Source organism: Danio rerio, chromosome 17, assembly GCF_049306965.1.
Source record: "Danio rerio strain Tuebingen ecotype United States chromosome 17, GRCz12tu, whole genome shotgun sequence".
Classification (NCBI taxonomy): Eukaryota; Metazoa; Chordata; class Actinopteri; order Cypriniformes; family Danionidae; genus Danio; species Danio rerio.
The window spans coordinates 15,687,501-15,705,730 of NC_133192.1; the positions used below are offsets into that span (position 1 = coordinate 15,687,501).

Sequence of the window (18,230 nt, forward strand, 5' to 3'; positions counted from 1 at the left end):
ACAATATTTTGTTGTTTTAAGCTAATATCATTTAACTACACATGAACAAAAAATAAAAACATATACATACAACTATATTTGGCACAAGAAAATCTGACATGCGGGTAAAAACATTTCAATGAAATTCACAGACCTGCTGCTTCAATTACAACATGCAAAATGTAAAATTTGTACAATACAGTCAGTATTTGAGTTGGATCTATTGTTTGATAACAGTTACAAGTATCTAAATGAATAGTACATAATAAAGCTACAATAAATTTACAAAAACATTTCGGATTTAAAGGAAAACGGTAAACAAATGAAGAGCGAAATGAGAATATTTCATTTGATCTTGGTTCATTACAAGCAAACAAAAAAGAAATCTTGTGAATATGGCTTTTTGGCATTCGTCCCAAAGGTGTCATTAAACTAAATGCCATTCCTCTACATTTGGACGAATCGGTTCTCCAGCAAAGGTAATGATATCAGTGTCCATTTCCCCCCTCTGACAGAATCCGGTTTGGTTCGGTAAATCTGGCCGTCAGCAGGTAGAAGAGAGCAGGTCCAGGCACCAGAGCCAACAGAGGCAAATCCTGGCCTAGTTTATCCAGTCGGGATATAGAAATAATACCGTATGCATGGAGGAGCCAATGGCTAAAGAGAACGACGAGCCGTTTCTTCTTGGCCACAAGGTTTTTGAAAGACTGTGGGAGATAATTCACAAACCGTTTTAATACAATTAGCATTGAATTTAAAACCAAAAGCAGTATAACATTAAAAAAAAAAAAAGCATTTACCTGTATCTCTGAAGCTGACATGTAAACTGCCAACGTGACCAAGGATAGGACCAAAATAATATACGGAAACGCATAGTCTGGTAAAATAAACAAAAGGGAAATATACAAACAATGGTATTAGCTAAAACTAAGGCTGTACACATGGATATGTAGCTTAACATTGTTTTGGTTTTTAATTATTTGGTTAAGCCTATAAATTACATGATATAGATAAGCTTGATGTTATCTTTTCATTCGTTCATTCATTCATTTTCTTTTCGACTTGATCCCTTCATTAATCTGGGGTCTCCACAGTGGAATGAACCGCCAACTTATCCAGCATATGTTTTACGCAGTGGATGCCCTTCCAGCTGCAACCCATCTTTGGGAAACATCTATACACACTCATTCACACTAATACACTACGGACAATTTAGCCTAACCAATTTAACTGTACCACATGTCTTTAGACTGTGAGGGAAACCGGAATGTTATCATTTCACAAAATCATATTTTTGTAGTTTACACACACAATAACAGTTTTGTTTTTAAAAAATGTGCACTTGGAAATGCAAAATATTGTGGCTTTTGTGTAAATGAACAGTCAAAACACATAAAAAAAAATTAAATTTTACTGCTGAAATCATTGTGGCATAAACAGCCTCAGTAACCGTCAAGTTACAAAGAAGAACAATCGATTTTAAGCTTTGAGTGAAATAACAAAAATGTAGTGTATTAGGGTGCTTTCACACTAGCACTTTTGGTCTGCAACCAGGTTCATTTAACATCAGAGTTTGGTACGTTTAACTAGTGTGAACGATGTCTTCTGAACTCAGGTGAGCATGTGTGAACCATACCAGAGTCAGCCTAAAAGAAGTGGTCTAGGACAGTGATTCTCAAATTTTTTTCATCAAGTACCACCTCAGAAAAAAAATTGTCTCTCCAAGTACCAACTTAATGAGCGGTATTGAAATACAGTAGCATTGTAGGCCCAGTAAATCAGCTACAGATTTGTAAAGTTAAAAAACAAGGCAGATTAATTACTATTAATAACAATATTGTTGTCAGCCACTTTAAACATTATAAATTATTTGAACATTAACCCTGCACTGTGCTTACATGTAAACAAAAAAAAACTAAAACTAAAACGTCAACATTTAAAATAAAATGTGCTTTTAAAAGGTAAAAATAATAGGTTACTTTTCTTAAAAAGTGTAAAAAAAAAAAAAAAAACTACTGTACTCCTGTAAAAAATTACGATAGAAGCTACACATAGATTATATGTCATCGTATTAATGTATAAATATTTTTTGATGCATTTTAAATATATGTAGCATGTACATATGACATAACTGATTCCTACGTGTACCATTTGAAGGAAGCCCTCTACCACTAGTGGTACACATACCACAGTTTGAGAACCACTGGTTTAGCGTTTGGTTCGCACAAACTCTGGTATGGTTCACTTCTGATATGCAGTGATGGGGATAACAGCGCTATGAATAAACAGCATTACTAACGGCGATACTTTTTTTGGTTATGAAAATTTTTCTCCACCGCAAATACTTACTAGACAGAATTAAACTAAAAATATCTAGATATATAGCTGAGGAAACGCTGTTGATGGCTCTCACATTATCCCACAACAACATTAAAATAGTGTAGATTAGGGTACAATGTTTTATATTTATTTTATAGTCATTTGACAACTTAGATTTTTTTTAAAGTAACACAATAGTTACTTTCCCTGGTCATTAGTTACTTTTATATACATGTAACTCGGTAACTCAGTTACTTTTTGTGTAAAGTAACTATAACTAATTACTCTTTTAAAGTAAATTGCCCAACACTTCTGATATGAATGCAGTCCTACCAAATAACGGAATGAACCGCCAACTGTACAACAAACTTTAGTTTTCATAACATTCATTCATGTGTGTTTGTCTGTGTCTCACCTAATGTTACTTTGGCAACAAGCAGGACTGACCATGTGCAAGCACAATGATAATGTCTGCTTGTGTCCTCCAAAACTGACATCTGCAGACCCCGCATTATGTGCTGAACGCTTTTAATATTTTTATTATTTTTTATTTTTTTATTTAATAAAAAAAATTATTTAATATTTTTATATATTTAATAACTAAAATATAAATTAGACATCTAAAAAAACTGTAATATTAATAAAATCTGAATTTAAGATTAAAAATAACTAAAAATGTTAATGAAAAAATGTCGTAAAACAACATTAAAATTTCTCAAATTTGAAGTTAAAATTAAAAATAACTAAAACATAAATGAAAATATTAGACATTGAAATAAAACAAATAAACAACAGTAATATTACTCAAATTTGAAGTTAAGATTAAAAATAACTAAAACATAAATGAAACAATTAGACATTGATAAAATAACTAATAAAAAATGCTATATTACTAAAATTTTATACTACTGTTTTTATTTGTTCTTTTCAATCTCTAACTGTTCAATTTGTGTAAAAAGTTAAGAAAAAAAAAAAAAAAAAAAAAAAAAAAAAAATATATATATATATATATATATATATATATATATATATATATATATATATATATATATATATATATATATATATATATACACATAGTTTTTTTACTTACACAGCAGTCCTCCTCCAACTGCCTGCAGGACAGTGAGGATGGGAAAGAAATACAGCGCTGCGTAGATGCTCTTGAAACGATCCGTCTTGCCTAAACCACATGCAATCTTTTTAACCAGAAGTGGCCGTAGAAGCATCATGAAAACCAGACAGAAAGCGTAGTAGATCAACACAATGGTGTATCTGGAAAAAAATAGCAAGTCACAAATCAAGTTAGTTTTTTGTTGAGCAGAATCATGATCAAAACCTACTTTGTCCAGCTAACAGAAAAGAAGTTCGCCATTCAAGCGTGGTCCATTCCTAATGTAGTAAGACCAAATTATAGGGTTTTAAGGAACTGTATTTTTTGTTTCATAAGTTTTAAAATGTTATAATAAAAAATATATGGCATTATCAATCCAATGCAACTGTGTTAAACAATGCAACAATGTGTCAATAGTGTAAAGCCTAGAAACCAACAAATATAACTGATGCCTCAAATCACATACATATATCGCTATAAAAGCCACTCACAGAGGAAACACAGCCTCCTGTGTGCAGTGCAACGTGGTGACGTAGTCTGGGCTGGGGTTATACAGCATGGTGTACCAGTCTGAAAGCATCTTCACCTCACAGGAACGAATATACAGCTGGCCGACAGGATCATTGAGCAGCAGAGTCACTACAGCAGCAACTGTGCATTCAAACAGGGCCGTAATGTGCTGGAAAAGGGCACTAGAACTGTTGATGACATTAAAAGAACACAGGTTAGTCTGAAAAGTTTTGCCACAATATTGGAAAATCCCATCTACACGACAGAATTTCCTCAGTCATACCAGTTTTACTGAAAGGCAAAAACTAATTTTGAGATTTAGTTCTTTTGGCTTTTCACAAATTGTTTTCAGTATAATGAAACAGAAACAAAATATGCTTTTATGTGCTGCTTTTATTGCACTTTATCAATCTGTGTGTGTAGATTTCGATTACAATACATATTTCAAAATAAAAACTCCTTCAGTGAGCCATAAATCTTCACTTCAGCTGACAAACTTTACAGTTTTATTCTTTTATTCTTATTCTATTTTTTTAAAGAAAGACATGTATCATGTTAATATATAATTTGTCTAATTATATACACAACATTTTATTCTATACAAAGACATACCCAAATCTTCGTCTTGATCGTGATAAAGAACAGGTGCTGAATGTTTGTGCACACTTGGTCAAAACAAATATACTTTTATTATGGTTATATTATACTTTTATTATTAACTGCTTAGTTAATATATGATTGAGCAAGGCAACTTTTTTTACCACTGAAAAAACTGACTCTTGATTTGCATCAGAGATCTGAAGTGTTTGGGTGCATATGTTCCACTCTCTGGGTCTTTAGGATCCTCTAAGACTAGCCTTTGTCTTTCTAATCTTCTTTTGTTTCTGTTTTTGCTCTTAAGAATGTGTATGCAATTGAATGCGTGACAAGAACTTCTGTACAGGTTACAAGATATCAGTACCATAGTTGTTTATTTGTGAAAAGTTTAATAAAGAATAAATTAAAAAAAGAGATTTTTATATTGAAAAAACATTTGCCACCAAATGTAAAAAAATAAATAAATAAAATTGTACTGTCCAATTTTTGTGCAAGAAATCTATGCAAATAAGCACATTTTAATCAATTAAGTGAAGCTTCATTTGCATATTAAAACATAACATTTTAGTAAACTTGCAAACTTACAAAAGTAATACAAACATGTTTACAAGTCCTAAAGCAACCAATCAACGGAGGAAGTATAGTGATAAAGTCTTTTTTTACTCTATTCGCCTGCAGTCCCTTTAATAAGTACACATGCTTGTTTACTCAAATGTCTATTCAGCAAATCACATTGCTCTAACTTGAACCATTAATGCATGTAGATTTGGTCAAGATGATCTGCTGAAGTTCAAACCAAGCATCAGAAAAAATATACTGAAAATTTCTTGGTTAATGGTGCTGGACAGATTAGTATTATTTAGTATTATATTAGAGATTTACAGAGAATAGTTCAAAACCCCTACAGAATGTTTCTGGCACCTTATTAAATCTATACCACTTAGAAAAGGCAGTTCAACAAAGTCAGTTTATACTGTTTTCCATTTTAAAATATTACTTATAAATACAGCTTATTACCTCTTTTTCCCAGAATACCACTCGATAAAGAACCAGTGCAGGACCAGAGGCAGCATTGCCATGAAGCCCAGGTACAGCCAGTCATAGAGATCAGGAGATCCAGTGCATTTCATACAGATCTTCTCCAAGTTCGTCCTCTCGCCACGAGGACAAACCTTTATAATAAAAAATGGCAAAATCACTTCAAAACAAAGTAAATCCAGTCCACTGTGCAATCAAATCTATCAATACGAGCAAAATTGCTCTTGAATGACCAGGAAAAGTTTAAAACTTTAAATATGATCCACTAGTAAACATCATTTAATGCATTAACTAACTATAAGCAATATGTTTGTTATTGTAATACATATGTCATGCAGCTACATTAGTTGTAAAGTTATGGTCCTAAATTATTCATCTTTTATAATATAAAATAAATAAAACAATTAAAATACAACTGTTTAGTGTTTAACTGTTAATGTTCATAAATAATCCAAAATTCAATACAATATCATTTAGTCAATGGAAATCTTCATCGAACATGGATATTCAGCATGCACTGGGGCGGTTTGCTGCCAAGTGTGATGCGGCTGGGATGAAAATCCGCACCTCTAAGTCCGAGGCCATGGTGCTCCACCAGAAAAAGGTGGTTTTGGCATCTCCAGGTAGGAGAAAAGTCCTTACCCCAGGTGGAGGAGTTCAAGTATCTTGGGGTTTTGTTCACGAGTGAGGGAAGGATGGAGCATGAAATTGACAGGCGGATCGGTGCAGTGGCAGCGGTAATGCAGTCGATGTATCGGTCTGCTGTGGTAAAGAAGGAGCTGAGCCGAAAGGCTAAGCTCTCAATTTACAGGTCAATCTACGTTCCTACTCTCACCTATGGTCATGAGTATTGGGTCATGACCGAAAGGACAAGATCTCGTATACCCTTAAAGACAGGGTGAGGAGGTCTGTCACCCCGGAGGAGCTCAGAGTAGAGCTGCTGCTCCTCCACATCGAGAGAAGTCAGCTGAGGTGGCTTGGGCATCTGTTTCGGATGCTTCCTGGAGGCCTACCTAGGGAGGTGTTCCAGGCAGCATATCCCACCAGGAGGACGCCTCAAGGAGGACCCATGACACACTGGAGAGACTATGTCTCTCGGCTGGCCTGGGAATGCCTCGAGATACCCCTACAGGAGCTGGAGGAAGTGTCTGGGGAGAGGGAAGTCTGGGGTTCTCTTCTAAGACTGCTGCCTCCGTGACCCAACCCAAGATAAGCAAATGAAAATGACATGACATGATGACATGGCATTTTAAACGAATGTAACTTAGTGAAGTAAGGCTACAGTATTGAGGTAAAGTTGGTATAATTTTCACACATTCGGACTTTGTCCTTTATAATATAATTTAATTAAAGTATTATTTGCAAATTCATAATAGTGAAATCATATTAGCAGCCAACAACTGCGGGGCAAGTGTGGGGCAGAACGGTGGTGCACATTCGCCCCACAGCAAGAAGGTCGCCGGTTCGAGCCTCAGCTGGGTCAGTTGGTGTTTCTGTGTGGAGTTTGCATGTTCTCCCTGTGCTCGCATGGGTTTCCTCCGGGTGGCTCCGGTTTCCAAAGACATGCGGTACAGGTGGATAAGTTGGCGGTTCATTTCGTGTGGCGACTCCAGATTAATAAAGGGACTAAGCCGAAAAGAAAATGAATGAATGAATAAATAAACTACAACATTGTTCACAGTCAATTAAATAGTGCTGATGTTGCTTTGAAGTCATATTTATAGGTGATTTCAGTCTGAATATTGAAAGTACCATGGTTAACAATATAGGGAGCGTGTCACAATTTGTCACTGACCTAATGTGTATGAAATAAAACCAACTTTACCTGAATCAGAGTGAGCATGTAGACAAAACAACTGCGCTTATTGATTTTTCAACAATGTTATTCATACAAACTATTAAATTAGAGCACATTGTAATATAAATTATGTGTGGTTTACTTGAACAGACTGATGTAAAAATGAGAAACTTACCCCACATTCTCCCCATATATCAGTAGTATCATTAATGCTGGTTCTTCCACAGTAAAGTCCAGGACAAGTGGAGCTCATTGCCACGGCTGTAATACACGCAGAAAAAAACACCATCAAATAATGAAGACAATAATAATATAACAACAACAACAACAACAACAACAACAACAAAACAATAACGTCATCTTATTCAAATGTTGTTATGGCAGCAAACTATACAGCGACGTAATTAACAGCAAGAAATCAACGCTGAATCGCATTCTCATAAGATGTCTGCATTTAATATTGGCTGTTTTAACATACCCATTTCATAAGCAGCATTACAAACCGAGCAATCGCCCAGTTTATTTAATTAGTTGGTTTTAAACTGCAGTTACCAAACCCGACGTAAGAGAAACCGGAAGAATGTCTCCGTCTTCTTCATGTAATGCGGGAGGAATTGCCAAAGGTCAACTGTTACACAGCGCCGCTCTCTGGTGTACAAGTATGAGTCTAAAATGCTCAGTAATTGAATAATGTTTTCAGAAATGTCCGCTAAATAGTGCATTCTGTGTAATTTTACCATTGCCCTTTTAGCTACTGTTGCCTACAGCTTTTTCTTGCTGGGTAAGTGCCTCATTTTATATCGGTTAGTTCTAGGAATCCACACATAGGCTAATGTTTAGCTTTTTGTAACGTGTTTGTAACGTGTTTAGCTGTTTGTTTTTGTTTTGTTTATTTACCTATGGAAAATGTGCAATTATTTACAATCATTTCAGTAATATGTTAACTAATGTGCACATTTAAATGCTTTATTTACAATACAGTTTGGAAAGTATTATTTCCTGTCTTTTAGTAGATATAGTAGCCTATATAGATGTCTTGCTTTGTTTATAACAAAGTAGTGGATCTAATTGAATCTGCATTGTGTTATTATTTTTAAAAAGTTATTTTTTTTATTGTTTTTATTATTATCTTTTTTATTATTTTATTATTTTTTTACAAAATTTCGCACTGAAATAGTAAAGAATATCTGCAGTTTCTGTCTGGCACTGTTCCTGTATAGGTTACTGTATGCAGACAGTCACGTAAGCTATACTTTTGTCACATAAGCTTTTGTTTTTCACCTGCTGAACAGTATAAAGGCCATTCTTCCTCTACAGGCATTTTTAGCCTTGTGAAGTTGAGTAAAAAAAACTTGTTCAAAATTAACTTAACATAGCCTCATAAGTTTAAACTATTTGTCTAGTTTTAAGATCTGTAAGAGGACAAACTTGGATAAGAAGAGAAACATTTTTTCCATCATGAACTGAACAAATGTCAATCCTACCACATCTTAATATACAGCTTTGATTTCAAAATGAAATAAATAATGGCAGTCAAACATTGTCTAAGATCATTTTTGCATGAAGTTTAACCAATCTTTCCACAATATATAATAATAATAATACATTTGTCAATGAAATAAATTAGTTGTATGCTAAATTTTACACCTGTCACACTCTAAAATTTAATATTAATTTGGTTAAGAGTTTATTAGAAAATAAATAAACTGAATTTGTATATTAAACAGAGCATGGACTTATAAATTGTGAACACACTTTTAATGTGTGATGAGAACTTTTTAAATATATTTTTTTAAATGTGTGTGGTGATGGAAAAGACAGTGGTGGAAATGACATTTCAACAGTTTATTGTGAAAAAATGAAAATAGCTTCACCCATTAGCTTTGAATTAATACTACCCTTTCATGTATACAAAACATTCTTATTTATTTGGTTTTTAAAAGCATCTTTGAAGATACAGCATGTTTGGAAACAACGTAGAATAAATGTATTTCCTTATATCAAGCAATATTTACCTTGATTTTTCTTCAAGTGTTGTTGACAAAAATGTAAATTCCCTCCATCTTGAACATGTTCTCAGATGGCACTATTAATTTTCATAGAAACCGCCTAAATAATCTGTCACACAAACTTTTTAAAGTGACATTGCAGTGTTGTGGTGGAAATGACACTGATACTGTGCGACAGCTATATTTTGAATAAAAAAATAATATTGATAATAGTTTCACTTTAATAGCTATAAAATATTTAAATTATTTCACTAGTGCGTAATTAAGATACATTAATAGATACCAGATAAATCTTATTTTAAAATGTTATCTTTATTGTTGATGTTTAAAACTCTGGCTGTGGGACAAGGCAAAAAACAGTGATTTTGACACCTAAAAGGAGGTTGAATAATATATTTTAAAAATTTAATCGAACTTTAGTTAAAAAATTTTAAGTAGGTTTTATTGTTAGTTTGACAAAGAAAGAGAAATTTAAACAAAATTATATATATATATATATATATATATATATATATATATATATATATATATATATATATATATATATTTTTTTTTTTTTTTTTTTTTTTTTTTTTTTTGGATATATGATCAAAGGACATAAAAGTGCCTGTAGTTGAAAAATTACCTATTAATTTGCTAATTTTTGATCAGTTATTTAGATACTGTGTGTTATTATTTAGATAGTGTGTATTGATATTTCCCAGTACTGGGTTGCAGCTGGAAAGGCATCCGCTGAATAAAACGTGCTGGATAGGTTAGCGATTTATTCCCTGATGAATAAAGGGACTAAGAAAAAGGAAAATTAATGAATATAATATTTTTCAGCTCTTATTCCTAAAGAAACCCTTAACAAAATAAAAACTGGAATCAAGTTTATAGGCCATAAATAAATAAATAAATAAATATTGAAGAGAGAATTTAGGTGAACATAAAAAATGCAGACTTAGTTACTTAATAATTAAGTTTTTAAAAATGTTAATTTTCTACAGTGTTGTATGAATTTAATAGAGTTAATATGTAGGTCTAATGTACAGTGCTCAGCATTACACAAAGTTATATGTTAGGGAAAATGTTGAATAACATTTTCAAAAATAGAAAAAAATCAAGAAAAACTAAAAATATATAAAAATTTTGTTGAAATGTAGTTTGTTATTTTGTTTGCATGAAATTAAATGTATTTTCTAAAGATGTTATGTGATTAAAATATTACTTTAATAAATATATCCGTTTAATAAACCTGTTTTGTTCAAATGCACCAATATATTTTACCCATATTCACTGAGAAATGTATCAAATATGCTGAGCACTGTATAAGAGTCATAGCATTTTAAAATAATGTACTGTAATCTTACTACAAGTACTACATTTGTTAACCTTATAATCAGTTATAAAAAAATATATATTAAATGTTCAGTGACTTAAGGCCCTTTTTTAATACACCTCCAATATTCTTTAGAGAGTCTTTGGACAGACAGACAGACAGACAGACAGACGGACAGACTAGATAGACAGACAGACAGACAGACAGACAGACAGACAGACAGACAGACAGACAGACAGACAGACAGACAGACAGACAGACAGACAGACAGACAGACAGACAGACAGACAGACAGATAGATAGATAGATAGATAGATAGATAGATAGATAGATAGATAGATAGATAGATAGATAGATAGATAGATAGATAGATAGATAGATAGATAGATAGATAGATAGATAGATAGATGGATGGATGTGCGTTAAGGGCACCGTCTGTAGCTATGAATCAGCGGCTGCGTGCGCACAAACCACAACAAATGAAACCAATCTTCATAAGAAAGTGCGTAATTCAGCTGGAGAAAAAAAATGAGGACCGGTGTCATGGCAACGGCTTCAAACGTCACGGGGAGGGGCAGGGCCTGCATCTGTATCACAGAAATAAAACAAGCTGGTAGAGCGGCTGTGACAATAAAACCGTGTGAAACTGTAGGCGGACGGCGGTGAAATGCAACTAATTAGACAAACAAGTAAACATTCGCTGGCTATAACCTTCACTATGGTCGTAATAAAGATTGTGGCTACTGAACGGCTGAGCCACATCCGCCTGTTAACTACCACAACACAGAATTTTACGACGAGATTTTCAGAAGTTTAGTGTGGAGTTGATTTTTTAAAAAACTGAACGAGGAGATCAACATGACATGGATAATTGAAATATGGAAACATTTTCATTGATCATGTGGAAGTTTAAATAGGCTAGAGTAGCAAGGTTAATGCTAATAAATTCTCTTTTCTGTGGTGTTCTTTATTTGGTATATATCTCTTTGGTTAAATCATGCCAAACTGCCAAATTTAAAAAAAAATGGTTTGCATTTATTAACTCCTAATGTCGCTAGTTAACACACTCAATGCATTTTTTTTTTCAACGCATGCCATAATTTCTAAAATATCAATCTCTACAATGTGGTTGATATGCAGGTACACATACCTATGAAAAATCTAAAAATATGAGGTGTAAAGATACATTTATTTAAAACAATCAAAATAAAACATTATTAAAACTAAATCATCTTTATTTTTTGAAGTAAGCCATCAAATATTTTAGATTTAACACTTTCATGTTTTTATAATAAAACTAAAATCAAGTGTAGTAGTGCAACAGAATTATTTAAATGCTCATTCTTTAAATGACTTTAACGGTTATTGGGGTCAACCATTTGGTAGAGCATTTAAACTAAAGGGTATGATGAAAATGTGTACATTTCATGTATTTTTCTACACAGAGAATAAATAAATAAACTTTAAACGTATAAGTGAGCTCAAAGTAAACCCAATTTTGCATATTTTTGTAATGACTTAAAATAATAAAAATGTAGAGCTTCAGCTAGGATTTTACATTTAAAAATTCATAACAACAATAGTCCAATTAGTTTTCAAATTAATCCTAATATGGGCCGCTTGTGGTGCTTCACACATTTTATTGATCTGTTTTTGTTTCAAGAATAAGGTTCAAGATTTAGAATACAAGTTAACTGTAAAATGTTTTCTCTATTTAACAACAATACAGTAAAGTGAAAGATGACCTCACTTGGATTGTAAGTTGTCTTGCACAGCTGGATGTTGGACTAAAAAAACAATTGTTTGCATTGGTTAAAATTAGCTGAAGTCACGCCGAAGTAACAGTCAATAGTCTTAAAGCCTTTTATTATCACGATTATAGTTGCAAAGCAGTTAAAATAAGACAAATAAGTTCATATATGGGACAAATTCTGGACCTTTGTCAGTGACGGGTGGGTCTTTCGAACTTATCTTATAGCTCACTATCAAAAGGTGCCTGTTACTTACCACTTGTCAGAATGCACCAATCACAGCCCCATTGAAAACTGTACAAATAATAAGAGACACTCATATGGTCGATTTCCATATACATTTACGATATTAATTAACTTAATTATTATTTAGTTACAGCATGCCAAACTGCCAAATTAGCTCTGTATCAATAATACAAATAAAGAATTATCTTGCAAAACAAAAGTTTTAAGCCCAATATTCATGTAGGCCTACCTCTAGCATCCGTTTTGTTTTTCACTGTTTACACACGAGTATCTTAGAAGGATTCTTGGCTATATGAATAGAAAACTGAAGAGTATGATGAAAATGTGTATATTTGATATATTTTTCACACAGAGAATAAATAAATAAACTTAAAACCTATAAGTGAGCTCAAAATAAACACAATTTTTTGCATTTGCAAATGTAAATCATTTAGGTAATCCTAACAGACCTAAAATAGTAAATATTTAGTATGATTTACCATCAGACATTTAAAAAAAACGATTATGTTTCTATTTTTAGACTGTATGTAAACTTCTGGGTTCAACTATATATGTTCCATTTCCATATGCATTTCCATTATTATTTTATTAAATTATACTACACAACAAGAAGATTAAACCTCTAAAAAAAGACAGAATGGCTACTCAAATGTGAATACGTCTAAATAGAAAATAGCTTTGTGGGCCTCCAAGCGCCCCCTAGAGGAGTGAGCGCGTTTCGTCAAGCATTAAAAATAAGCGAGCAGCGTCGACAGCCCATCTGTAACGGGGGAGGGCACGGGAAACATTCTTTACTCCAAACACACTGTATGGCATCAAAGGACTACACATGGACCATCCAAGCTTACTCTCATTTTTACTGTGAAACGGGCACTGGAGAAACTGACAAGGGATGAATTCTCCTCCACCCCACACCGTGTCCAATGGATCTCCCCAGCATCATCAGCAACACAACCGCGGACAACATGTCGGGTTCGGGCTATATTCTAGAGATTGTGACCACCAAACCGGGGGTAAACACGCTGAGCACTCAGGCCAGCAACTACACGGATGTGCACCGCGACATCCCGGTGAGGAGTTCGGAGGGGAACTCGGTTCTCCAGGGCATCGCAGTGGCCGCGCAGGCGCTGCTGCTCCTGGCCATCTTCTTACTGTCCAGTCTGGGTAATTCAGCGGTTGTGGTGGTCATAATCAAACACAGGCAACTGAGAACGGTCACAAATGCATTCATCATGTCCCTCTCCCTCTCCGACTTCCTCACGGCGGTTCTTTGTTTACCCTTCTCCTTCATGATGCTCTTCAGCAAGGATGGAAAGTGGATGTTTGGAGAGCCCTTCTGCATCGCCAATGGGTTTTTCAACACCTGTTTCGGCATCATCTCCACACTGACCATGACTCTTATCTCGTTCGACAGGTATTACGCGATCGTCCGGCAACCCCAAGCCAAAATTGGCCGGAGGCGAGCGATCCAGCTCCTGGTGGCCGTTTGGTTCTCCGCCGTGGTCTTTTCCTTTCCCTGGTACCTGTTTATGGAGACCTCCAGGCGCTTGGTGGTGCACAAACAAGGGTTTTATCACTGCATGTACGTGTTCCACTCCGGCACCTCCAGGATGGGCACCGCATACAGTATATCTTTAATAGTAATCTGTTACCTGCTTCCCTTCGCCCTCATGTGCTTCTGCCACTACAACATCTGCAAAACAGTCCGGCTGTCGGAGATCAGGGTGCGGCCGGTCACCACTTACGCGCACCTGTTGCGCTTCTACAGCGAGATGCGCACCGCGACCACCGTGCTCATCATGATTGTGTTCAGCATCTTCTGCTGGGGGCCCTACTGCCTGATGGGTATCATCACCGCGCTCGGAAACTACTCTTTCACCCCTGCTATGGATACCGTGGCTATTTGGATGGCGTGGGCAAACGGTGCCATTAATCCTTTGATTTACGCCATAAGGAACCCGAATATATCCATGCTGTTGGGCCGGAGCAGAGAGGAGGGATACAGGACTAGAAACATCGCCGCGTATTTGTCCACGCAGACGCAGCGCAGGGACGCGGTTCGAAGCCGGGCTGACCGGATTCGGGACCGGTACGTGAGCCGGCACGGCGCAAACAGCCGCTTGTCTTCCTCCAGCCCGGCCAACGGAGGGGATGTGGCCATGTGGGCCTGTAAAAACCCGGCGGTGTTCTTCTGCAGAGACGCGCATCCAGATACAATAACTGAGCCACCGGTGCCCAAAGTTGAGACTGCTGACACCAGTCTGTAACAGCGCGGTCACACTTTATGATGACAAGGGGAGGTGCTACAGGTGTACACTGGCTCCAAGCTTTCACACTTGAACAAATGAAAAGTTATTGTATTAGATCCAATGTCAATCAGGTGGAAATTGATATAACATTCATTTACATAAACACTGAAAAATTGCTGTTTCACATAGTACATTTCAAAATTAGTTACAAAGAAATTGCAAACAGAAGTAAATTAAACTGAAGACTGACATATAGGCTATTAAATTATTTTAATTTTATTGTAAATGTTTGCATTTTTCAGATAATCAAGTGATAATTTGCACAAGTAAACACTTTTTTTACTAGACTGGAAATATCTGATTTTAATTTATAATTTGTTTTAAAAATGTAGATTTTTATATTTTCTGGGTATCTTAAATCAATTAAAATAACCATAATAGTGTTGTTTTGTTCATATTTGCTAAATAACTTTTATCAAAAGGAGCTGACAATCACAAATTATTAAGTTGTTTATTCACATTAAATAAAAATCTAATTTGTAATATTTTCCGTATAGGGATGATACTATATTTCTATAATGTTTATTTAAATTCATAAAATATTCTTCACGAATTGTCCGTTTGCTGCAAGAAACAGATAAGTCACCTGTAGTCTACCTCCCTTCAGACTTCAGTAAATCATGTGCATTTAAATGGAAATGTACTGTATAAATTAACGTTTGACAGTTCCAACTATTTTAATATACATTAACACTATTACATAATATAATGTTGACCTTTATTTTTCCTCTTGGCCTATATTTAAAGTCAAACAGAATAATTAATAGCATCAGTGTTGAAGATTTACACCCTTCAGCTTTAACTATCACCAGGCCTAACGGTGAGTCAAAATTTAAAGGTATAGTTCATCATAAACGAAAAATTCTGTCATCAATTTACTCAGTTTGAGATTCTTTCTTCTGTTAAACTCAAAAGAAGATATTCTGACGAGAGATAGAAACCTGTAATCATTGCTTTCCATAAATAATGCATTCTGTATATGGTTACAGGTTTTCAGCTATTTCAAAAATATCTTCTTTTGCGCTCAACAGAAGAAATGAATTCATAAAGATTTGGAAACACTTGAGGGAGAGTAATAGTGTGTAAATATTCATGTTTGGGTGAACTATCCCTTCAATGATTTCAGTTTACATTAACTTAAATGGATAGTTCACCCAAAAATGCATATTTACTCTATCATCAAACCTTCCTTCAGGTGTTTCTTATTCTGTTGAACAAAAAAGCAGATACTTTGAAGAATGTTTTTTACAAAAAGTGCATGATGCAGAAAAAAAGATTAAGGGGTTTCCAACATTTTTTTAGAATATCTTATTTTACTTCAACAGAACAAATAAATTATTGAAGGTTTGGAAACACTTGAGGCGGAGCAAATAGTGTGTAAATATTCATTTTTGAGTGAACTATCCCTTTAATTATTTCAGTTTACATCAACTCAAAGGCATAGTTCACCCAAAATACATATTTACTTGATGTTGGATATGGCGATCAATGGGTTTCCAGCATTTTTCAGAATATCTTCTTTTGTGTTCAACAGAAAACAATAAAACTCAATCAAGTTTGAAACATGTACATGACAGAATTCTCTAAGTTTGCTCATGCATTATATACTCTAATATTGTTTATGATTTACTTATACGTCATTATAAAGTGTTACCGCAATTTTACATGTATTGTCTTTGTCTTTTGATGCTATCAGCTTTTATTTGTAACTGAACTCTCCAACCATAAGTTTATTATCGTAATGAATTAGCAGCTGTAGAGAGAGAGTGTGTGTGTGTGTGTGTGTGTGTGTGAATTGCCAAGATGAAAGTTACTCTTGAGCCTAATGCAAATGCTTTACAACACTGTGAATGAACCCAAGGGTTTACAGATAATTCTCATATTGCCTAAAACCATATCACATCAGGCTCTTCACAATCCGCTCTGCGCTGATCTGGAATATCAACAGTGTCATTTCGAGCAGAGAGGATTTTCTCACTAATGAAGTGATCAGTCGTGATGACATGGTCTTGTAGGAAATAGGGCTATAACTCTTTTTTTTAAATTTCATTTCATCATTGTGGAATGTCTTTTGTTTGTTTGCTTGTACGTTTACACTCTTCACACTTGAATTTTCAAACACGGCGTGCCATCAGAACCATGACTGTACCTGCTATACGAAAACAAAATCCCACGAAATAAGAATGAGGTATGTTTTCATTAGGAAGATCATCATATTGTATTTCTGCCAAATAATTGCTCATATTTCATCTGAAAGGAACCAGATTAGATTTTTGGAAGACCTGTAAATAAAACCAACAAACTGCCATAATTAAATGTAGCATGGTTTACACCAGAAATGCATTCATATCAGTATTTAAACATGTGAAATCCTTTATATTTCAGGCTTTGGAGCATGAATGTATCAGTTTATGAATTCATACAAGCATTTTTTTAATCAATATTCATATCTCTATGTCAGTGCTTCATGTTAAATGATAATATGTTTAACTTTTTTAACAAATATTTGTCAACGTTAGACCAGTCTCAAAAATACACAGAGGCTTGTCTGACAAAAGCACATGGTCTTTTCTATATATAAAACCTTCCTTGAAGCGGATGTATTTTAGAGATATTAGCAGCGTCAAATGATTTCTTTCTGTTAATAATATGTTCATTTCATCACAATTTGAATGAGCTTACTCCTTTTTGAAAGTTTTAAGTCACTTCAGCTGTTCAAATATTTAAAGCAGTTTGTCCTAATAAAGTTTGAATATGCTTTATCAGTTTTCGCTTCTTTAAAAAAAAGGCTATGTCTGATTTCTGCTCATAGTGTTTGAAATGATAATTTACGCTAAGTAACTTTTTTCATATATTTTTTAACGTTTATTTTTACAATTAATAATGAAAAACAAGCAACATAGTCGTCTTGGCTAAAACAAGGCGGAAAGTCAGTGAAAATCTAATAGACGTCAAAAGTGGGTCACACACCAGAAGGCCCGCTCAGCGACGTGACGCGTACTGCCACGCAGCGCCATGCATTTCAGAATTCTAAACATAGGTTTCAGGATACACACACCGGTGGCACAAGTCGACGGCTGCCCATGGCGCCCAGCCACAACTCAGGACACTTTTCATATTTGTGCCGCGCCACAGAGCGCCATCTGAATAGTTTCATTTTAAACAGCATGCAAATATGTTTTCACACCTGCCTTATTTAGTTCGGTTGATTCGCAGTAGAGTTAGTTTTCCCTCTTGGT

At 34.6% G+C, this 18,230-nt stretch overlaps 3 protein-coding genes across 8 annotated transcripts in view; 2 read left to right on the forward strand and 1 right to left on the reverse strand.

Annotated features, from left to right (window-relative positions):
- Positions 1 to 5,734, forward strand: part of ccdc175 (coiled-coil domain containing 175) — a 24,684-nt gene extending 18,950 nt beyond the window's left edge. Inside the window, exons 20-21 of one of the 4 annotated variants that reach the window (XR_012393256.1) lie at positions 4,006 to 4,136; positions 5,550 to 5,734. Coding sequence is in view for 1 of the 4 variants with exons in the window: in XM_073928245.1 (XP_073784346.1) it covers positions 495 to 514 (20 nt within the window). In the remaining 3 variants the exon portion in view is untranslated. Of the gene's footprint in view, positions 1 to 494; positions 1,404 to 4,005; positions 4,137 to 5,549 lie in introns of those variants that run through there. The other 3 variants (XR_012393258.1, XR_012393257.1, XM_073928245.1) reach the window with 3 other exon arrangements.
- The window catches only part of jkamp (jnk1/mapk8 associated membrane protein), an 8,252-nt gene extending 309 nt beyond the window's left edge, over positions 1 to 7,943 (reverse strand). The window contains exons 1-7 of one of the 2 annotated variants that reach the window (XM_068214353.1): positions 7,908 to 7,943; positions 7,531 to 7,616; positions 5,537 to 5,691; positions 3,904 to 4,110; positions 3,392 to 3,573; positions 780 to 856; positions 1 to 686 (exon numbers count right to left, since the gene is read on the reverse strand). The exon at positions 1 to 686 is cut by the window's left edge and continues 309 nt beyond it. In XM_068214353.1, coding sequence (XP_068070454.1) covers positions 468 to 686; positions 780 to 856; positions 3,392 to 3,573; positions 3,904 to 4,110; positions 5,537 to 5,691; positions 7,531 to 7,608 — 918 coding nt within the window. In that variant the 5' untranslated portion in view covers positions 7,609 to 7,616; positions 7,908 to 7,943 and the 3' untranslated portion in view covers positions 1 to 467. 2 annotated transcript variants of the gene reach the window in all.
- A 36-nt stretch (positions 7,944 to 7,979) lies between these two features.
- On the forward strand, positions 7,980 to 17,753 carry gpr135 (G protein-coupled receptor 135). Of its 2 annotated transcripts, XM_073928247.1 has the most exons (2): positions 7,980 to 8,136; positions 14,097 to 17,753. In XM_073928247.1, exon 2 carries the CDS (start codon positions 14,212 to 14,214, stop codon positions 14,947 to 14,949), a length of 738 nt encoding a protein of 245 aa, XP_073784348.1. In that variant the 5' UTR covers positions 7,980 to 8,136; positions 14,097 to 14,211; the 3' UTR covers positions 14,950 to 17,753. The 2 variants fall into 2 exon arrangements, with proteins under 2 accessions (XP_073784348.1, XP_686241.1); XM_681149.9 differs by lacking the exon at positions 7,980 to 8,136 and having other exon boundaries at positions 13,441 to 17,753.
- Positions 17,754 to 18,230: the final 477 nt, after the last annotated feature.

Bases quoted from the DNA above. Each gene is read 5' to 3' on its own strand.
- gpr135 (XM_681149.9), top strand. From the start codon at position 13,606: ATGGATCTCCCCAGCATCATCAGCAACACAACCGCGGACAACATGTCG.